The sequence below is a fragment of the Aptenodytes forsteri genome, unplaced genomic scaffold, assembly GCF_000699145.1.
Source record: "Aptenodytes forsteri isolate BGI_AS27 unplaced genomic scaffold, ASM69914v1 Scaffold104, whole genome shotgun sequence".
NCBI classification, from domain to species: domain Eukaryota; kingdom Metazoa; phylum Chordata; class Aves; order Sphenisciformes; family Spheniscidae; genus Aptenodytes; species Aptenodytes forsteri.
Window position 1 is genome coordinate 1,551,022 of NW_008795943.1, and position 7,846 is coordinate 1,558,867.

Genomic DNA, 7,846 nt, shown 5'->3' on the forward strand with positions numbered 1-7,846 from the left:
AGGCTGCCCCGAAGAGACCCTGCCCTGGGCAGCGAGGCTGTGCCAGGCACTCAGGGCACTGCCACTGCGGAGGCAGATGCCAGCGCTGGGTGGGCGGGGAGGGGTGGGGGGCACAGGGCATGCCCTGAACTTAGGGGCTCCCCAGGAGTGAACTGCACTGCTGGCATGGCCTCCCCCACTGCTCAGCTGTGCTGCGGGCACAGCCCCCCCAAAGTCCATCGCTGGAGGGGCCCTTTCTGCAGCAGAGCCGTACCTGGCCGGCGGCACTGTGTGTGCCTGTGTGCAAGCTGGCGCAAGCAACATGCCCTTGTGGCTACCAGGACCACCTGGCAGCAGTGTGGGTGCATGGTGGGGTGTGTGAGCCCCTGTGGGACATGCATGCTCACGCCTCCCTCCCTGGCATGCAGGGCACTGCGGCAGGACTGCGGTCTGCTGGGAGGACATGGGCTCTGGGCTCTCGTGGCATCTGCTACCTGGGCATCGCTGCCATCGCATGGGGTAAGCCACCTGCCACCCACTCAGTAAGCCCAGCGTGACCCTGTTGCTGAGGAGCCTGCAGGTCTGGGAAACTGGAGAAGGGCAGCAATGTTATTTTGGGGGCTCATCAGCCACACCCCTCATGGCTACCAGACCCAGGGCTGGATCCTTCTGGGCTGGGAGGGGGTTGCGTCTGCCCAGGCCAGCTCCCTCCAGCCAGACCCATCACAGGACCGTGCTCCCCCAGGGAGGGCCAGGCCACGCACAGGGTCCCCACAGGGTGTCTAGTTCCCCAAATGCAGCATGGCAGCTGGTGTATTGTACCATGAACTGGACAAAGGCAGCAGCAGCTCTACTCCCTGCCTATGCCCATGCCCATGCTGCAGAGCTGGGCACAGACGTAGCCACAGGACCCACAGGTGCAAGTGTTGGGAGCACAGCTGGGGCAGCACCATGCAGAGTTAAAGCTGCTAATTGACATCAGTAGAAGAAATCAGAGTAGAAACTAATTTGGTTTTGCTGCCTGTAGGATATTTCCTTCACATGTTGGCATTGCACAGAGCAAAACCTGCCGTTGCCTGCTCTGTCCCTAGAGATCCTCCGCGAGCTGGGTTCTTTTCCAAAGGACCATTCGTGATTGAGCTAAGGAACAGAGGCAAATGCAGAAGTGTCAGGAGGAGGCTGAGATTCAGCTCTGAGGGGAAAACAAAAATGCAAAGGCACCCTGAGTGCAGTGGGCGCTGAGCACCGCCCTGGGGGGAGGCATCGGGGGCTGCCAGGGGAGCCGAGAAGTTGAAACGCAGGCAAACAGCACCCCCCTGGGGGTTCAGCTCCAGGTGGGGCAGGGAGAGGTAACATAAGGCTGAGGTGAAGGAGTGGGGATGAGCTGTGCTACAGAAAAGGGTGTTACTGGTAGAGCTGGAGGAAATAGGCAGGACAGCATGTGGAGTATGGGCACGTAGCAGATGGGGTCCCTTGGTTCTTCTCAGTTTAGGGATGGGGTGTGCAAGGGTAGCAGGGTGGCTGCCCTGAGCCGTGCTGGGGAGGTAGTGAGGGACAGGAGGTGGGTGGTGGGAGCTGAGGATGGGGCAGGCTCCCAGGAGGTGCCCTGAGCTTCTGTCCTGCAGCCCCAAACTCCCAAGGGGTGAAGAGGAGGGCTGTTGTTGAAGGCCACATTTTCCTCAGCTTCGGTTTTGTTGAACAAAATGGATAGTTTGCTCTTTCACATGGAAAAACAGGCAAATTATGGGAATTTTGCTTAGAAAAATGCATAATTATTGACCAAACTAGAGCCCTAATTAGACTTGGGAAGCCCTAGATTTGCATCTAATCTGTGATGCCCAGACCTTTGCCTGCATGACCACAGCGTGATACGCTCTCCTGAGACACAGGGTACCCCCAGGCTGGTTGTCTGGAGAAAACTTTGATCCCCATCTCACTTTCTGCACAGATGGAGATACGATCCCCGTATCACTTTCTGCAGTTGTGGAGATAGCTGCTTCTGGGGAGGAGGGAGGAAGCTTTTTTTTGTGGCTAAAACCCTTTGATTGCATCAAGTTGTGGTGTGAAATGCTGTAAATAAGAGCAGGGTTTCAGCAAAGTGCCCTTCACTTCTGGGTGTGGGTTCCGGTTAATCTCTGCCTTTGCCCTGCCTGGGTGGGCATGACCAGGGTGTGAACTTGACTTTTGCAAGACGTTGTTTTGCAATACTGAATTTTACAAGACTCTTCAGACCACCTCTGGCTTGGATGAGCAGCTCGGGAGCCAAATGCTTTTGGGCGCTCGTTGTTCTGCCTTGCTCCAAGGTGACTCTCATGTAGAAGTGTAAAGCAAGAAAACGAAAGTGGTACACTTCTGTGCTTGAGGAAGGAACCATGTTTAAGGAATCATCTCTATGTTGGGTTTTCCTCTTTGGGAAACCTTTGTGAGCAGGGGAGTGCGGCTGTGGAGCTGGTCTTTCACCCCTTGTGCTGGAGGAGGGGTTGGCATCACCGCTTGGGACTCTTCTGCCACCTGTGCTCTGCCCACCCCATCCCATGCTGCCCTCTGTCTCAGCCTTCACCCCATCTCCCCCACCTTCCTCATCCCTGTGCTGTCCCCCTGTCCCACCTCATTTCCTTCTGTCATGCCTGATCCACCCAGGTCTTTGTGTACTCTTAGAGCCCTGTTCTCACCCACGCTTGTCCCTTCCTCCCATCCCCTCTCCCAGCTGGTTGCCGGCATCTCTTGGCTCTGATGCCAGCCCTAGCTCACCTTCATGTCCCAAGTGACCCCATCCCCAACCTGGGTCCCATCCTTTCTGTGTCGATCCCGGACCTCATCCTCTCTCGCAGGCACAGTAACGCGGGTGGAGGTGGGCGCCTGGACGTACCACTACAGTGACCAAGGAGACTACACATGGGAGCAGGCCAGGAACTACTGCCAGACCTTCTTCACTGACCTGGTGGCGATCCAGAACAAGCGGGAGATTGAGTACCTCAACGAGAGCCTGCCCTTCCATGGGCGCTACTACTGGATCGGCATCCGCAAGCTGGGTGGCATCTGGACCTGGGTGGGTACCAGGAAGGCGCTGACAAAGGAGGCGGAGAACTGGGCAGCCGGGGAGCCCAACAACCGCCGCTCCAACCAGGACTGCGTGGAGATCTACATCAAGCGGCAGCAGGAGTCGGGCAAGTGGAACGACGAGCCCTGCAACCGGAGGAAAAAGGCACTGTGCTACCGGGGTGAGCAGGGCAACTGCAGCACAGACCTGGATTGGGTGGGCTGGGGACCTCGGCAGGGTGGCCAGTGGCTCTTGATAACCATCCTCTGTGTGTGCAGCCTCCTGCCAGCCCTTCCCGTGCAGCCAGCATGGCGAGTGCGTGGAGACCATCAGGAGCTACCGCTGCGAGTGCTACCCCGGCTTCCACGGCCCTGAGTGCGAGGACGGTGAGCCACCCACCCCCATCCCTCCCTCCCTGCTGGAGAGCCTGAGCCCCGGCAGCAAAGCAGGCAAGTTCGTTATGCTCCTAATGGGCTGGTGGCACTGTGTCTCTCCCAGTTGTGCAGTGTGCCGAGCTCAAGCCCAAGGGAGTGCGCATGAACTGCAGCCATCCCTTCAGAGACTTCAGCTACAACTCCACCTGTGCATTCAAGTGCCAGGAGGGGTTTGAGCGGCGAGGGGCAGGCACGCTGCGGTGTCTGCCTTCCCAGCAGTGGTCAGCAGAGACCCCCACCTGCACAGGTAGGGCCTGCCAGGGGCTGGTGGTCTCAGGGATGTGGTACTGATGCTTTGGGGGGCCAGCCCTGCATGCCCAACGTTGCTCAGGCAAGCAATGGGCTGGGCTTGCTGTGCGCCCACCCTTTGGGGAAGCAGCTCCTGGCGCTGCATGCAGGGAGCAGTTCCCTGATGAGGCTGCAATGGGTGCAATCCAGAGTGGCTGTGAGCTCTGGATAAGCCCCCTGCTCTCCCCAGCTGTCCCCGTGCTCTTGCTCCCTGTCCTGAATCACACCCAGGCACCAGCATCCTGCATGCACCGCGTGTGGGGTCAGGACGGTGTCTTGGCACCTTCATCATCACCCCGGTGGCACCATCTGCTCCTCTCCTGAGGGGATGGTGCTTGGCATCACGGGGGTCCTCAGAGAAGAGCGAAGGGGGGCTGCCGTCCCGCAGCTGGAGGAAGGGTGTATGCTGGCAGGGCTGGGCCACCACGAGCGGTGCGAGGACTGGTGAGATGAGGTTAGGTATAAGCTGGGAGGGACAGAGTAGGGCAGGAAGCCGCAAAGGAGAGCGAGCTGCGGTACATTATGCTGCAGGGGCAGGGAAAGTCTTCCCGTTGGTGGCTCGAGGGTTTGCAGCCAGGTGCCGGGTGCCCCAGAGAGGTGCTGGGCTTTCTGGGCGGGGGAGCACTGAGAGCCCTGCTCCACCTTCCCTGTGCCGCTGCATGGTGGATCTGCAGCCTTGCACAAGGATGGGACGAGTCGAAGACTGGAGCAGACACGGGACACAACTGGGGACCCTCTGTATCAGGAGACCCAGCAGGAGGGGTCAAGGGGTGGGCAGGGTCTTTGTATATATATAATTAAAAAAAAAAAAAAGCCTGCCTTGAAGTTAGTGCTGCCGATGACACCTGTGCTGGGTGCACCTGTGGTCCAACCCGGGACTTGTTTTAGGCAACTGAGACCAGCAAAGCTTTCTGCAGTTAAGGGGAATGGGCACGGAGATGTGATGTGACTGTCCCATGGCCAGCATCCTCAGAGGTGGCAGGGTCAGGAGCTGGCTCCCAATTTTGTGGAAGTCCCCCCAGGCAAGCTGGGCTGAGCCTGCCCGCTCCAGGCTTTTCAAGTTCCCAAAGGCTTGCTTTCCCAGCTCATTGTTTTTTCCAGCTGGCTGTATGTATGATTGATTTTTCTTTTTTGCAAAGAATCAGATAAGTCAGTCAGTCACCCTTGCTGATAACGAAGCTGTGTTAGCAAGCATTGCCAGTTGGGTTTACTCCAAAAATGAGCAGAGGCTCCTGCTGTGGCGAGGCTGACGGTGCTGCGGGCACCACGAGGGACGAAGCTGCCTGCCCTGCCCTCATGCTCCCTGCCCTGTGTCTGCCTGCAGCCATCACGTGCCCCCAGCTGGCTGCCCCCGAAAGGGGCCAGGTCAATTGCTCCCACCCGCATGGCACGTTTGCCTTCAGCTCCATGTGTGCCTTCTCCTGCCAGGAGGGGTTTGAGCTGACGGGAGCGCGGAGGCTGCGGTGCACGGCTGGTGGGGTCTTGATGGGTCCCCCTGCCCTGTGCTGCAAAGGTGGAGCCCGGGCTGCCTGCTGGGGGGTGCCTCAGCGCTGGGTTTTGGGGCCCCGATAGACAGCTCTGGGAATTCTGTGGGAAACCAGGCTTGCCTGTAAAATAGCTATGAAAGGAAAAGTCTACCAAGGAAAGTGGTGTCAGTCTGAAAGCAGAAGGTGCAGGGAATGGGGTCTGTCTCACCCAGGCTGGGTGCCGGTGGTGTTAGATGTCTTCCTGGCACTAACCTGTGGTGGTCCCGCAGACAGCGGAGCCGCTCGCCCCAGCAACTGTTGGATGCTGTCCCAACATGCAGCAAAGCACACCCCGGGCACAGCCTGGGGAGGCTGGCACGCAACCCCTATAGCTATTTCAGTCAGCCCCTCCTGGTCCCCTACAGCCTCACAGCCATCTGGGTGTCCTTCCCCCTGCTGCTGTGGCAAGGGTGGAGGCAGGTCTCCGCTCCCCTCCAGGGAGAGAGGCAAGTAGGACTGCAGCAGCTGTGGTCCTGCGTCCCGGGGACTGCAACCCAGGGTAGTGCAGGGGATAAACAGGGCTCTGGCAGAGCAGCAACTGCCCCCCCAGGAAATCACTCATATGGCAGAAAAATCATTGTACCAACTATGTTATGACTGTTTTTGAAGAGGTGAGGCTTGTCTGGGTGAGAAAGGTAAATCAAAGACATATCACCATAGATTTGGTTTTATTTGATTGGGAGTCAGCCCTAATCCCTAGATTTAACCTCATCTATCCTGTCTCTGAGACCTGCTCTCCCATTGCAGCCATCACCTGCCCAGTGCTCAGTGCTCCAGACCGGGGAGAGCTGAACTGCTCCCACCTCCATGGGGACTTCACCTTTGGCTCCACGTGCACCTTCTCCTGCCAGACAGGGTTTGCACTGATGGGGTCGGAGAGCCGCAAGTGCGTGGCCACAGGGACATGGACTGGGGATGCCCCACGATGTGAAGGTAGAGCTGCTGCTAGAGCTCAGGGTGCCATAGGCCTTGGGGTGACATTAAGATGTTCCCCAGCCTCTTGGTCCCAGCAGTTTAGTCTCCCAGTCCCCAGGTTCCTGCTTGCAGTGTTCCTCTTCACACTGCAGCCATGGCCTGCCCGGTGCTCAGTGCTCCAGACCGGGGAGAGCTGAACTGCTCCCCCCTCCACAGGGATTTTGCCTTTGGCTCCACATGTGCCTTCTCCTGCCAGACAGGGTTTGCACTGGGGTGGTCGGAGGGCCGCAAGTGCGTGGCCACAGGGACATGGACTGGGGAGTCCCCACGATGTGAAGGTAGAGTTGCTGCTCAAGGTGCCACAGGCCTTGGGTTGCCCCTAGGATGTTCTTGGGTGTCTTGGTCCTTTCACTCCAACAGTTTAGCCTCGTAGTCTCCAGGGTCCTGCTTGAAGTGTTCCTCTTCACCCTGCAGCCATGGCCTTCCCGGTGCTCAGTGCTCCAGACCGGGGAGAGCTGAACTGCTCCCACCTCCATGGGGACTTTGCCTTTGGCTCCACATGTGCCTTCTCCTGCCAGACAGGGTTTGCACTGGGGTGGTCGGAGGGCCGCAAGTGCGTGGCCACAGGGACATGGACTGGGGATGCCCCACGATGTGAAGGTAGAGTTGCTGCTCAAGGTGTCACAGGCCTTGGGTTGCCCCTAGGATGTTCTTGGGTGTCTTGGTCCTTTCACTCCAACAGTTTAGCCTCGTAGTCTCCAGGGTCCTGCTTGAAGTGTATCTCTATCCCTGCAGCCATCGCCTGCCCGGTGCTCAGCGCTCCAGACCGAGGAAAGCTGAACTGCTCCCACCTCCACAGGGATTTTGCCTTTGGCTCCACGTGTGCCTTCTCCTGCCAGATGGGGTTTGTGCTGATGGGGCTGGAAAGCCGCGAGTGCACGGCAATGGGGACCTGGACTGGGTACTCCCCACGCTGTGAAGGTAGAATTGCTGCTAGAGCTCAGGGTGTCACTGGCCTTGGGGTGACACTAGGATTTTCCCCAGCCTCTTGGATGCAACAATTTAGTCTCCCAGTCCCCAGGTTCCTGCTTGAAGTGTTCCTCTTCACCCTGCAGCCATGGCCTGCCCGGTGCTCAGTGCTCCAGACCGGGGAGAGCTGAACTGCTCCCATCTCCATGGGGACTTCACCTTCAGCTCCACGTGTGCCTTCTCCTGCCAGATGGGGTTTGTGCTGATGGGGCCAGAGAGCCGTGAGTGCACGGCCACAGGGACATGGACTGGGGAGTCCCCACGATGTGAAGGTAGAGTTGCTGCTCAAGGTGTCACAGGCCTTGGGTTGACCCTAGGCTGTTCTCCAGTGTCTTGGTCCTCGTCCCAACAGTTTAGCCTTGTGGCCCCCAGACTCGTGCTTGAAGTGTGCCTCTTTACCCTGCAGCCATCGCCTGCCCAGTGCTGAGCGCTCCAGACCGGGGAGAGCTGAACTGCTCCCACCTCCACGGGGACTTCGCCTTCGGGTCCACATGTGCCTTCTCCTGCCAGACGGGGTTTGCACTGACAGGGCCAGAGAGCCGTGAGTGCACGGCCACAGGGACATGGACTGGGGAGTCCCCACGATGTGAAGGTAGAGTTGCTGCTCAAGGTGGCACAAGCCTTGGGTTAACCCT

The 7,846-nt window shown here is 58.6% G+C and overlaps 1 protein-coding gene across 1 annotated transcript in view; it reads left to right on the top strand.

Annotated features, from left to right (window-relative positions):
* LOC103904017 (P-selectin) overlaps positions 1-7,846 on the top strand; it is an 11,836-nt gene that overhangs the window by 816 nt on the left and 3,174 nt on the right. The window contains 9 exon segments of the mRNA XM_019473663.1: positions 408-498; positions 2,811-3,200; positions 3,298-3,405; positions 3,518-3,700; positions 5,066-5,254; positions 6,015-6,200; positions 6,978-7,163; positions 7,298-7,483; positions 7,618-7,803. Of these exon segments, the coding sequence (XP_019329208.1) occupies positions 408-498; positions 2,811-3,200; positions 3,298-3,405; positions 3,518-3,700; positions 5,066-5,254; positions 6,015-6,200; positions 6,978-7,163; positions 7,298-7,483; positions 7,618-7,803 (1,705 nt within the window).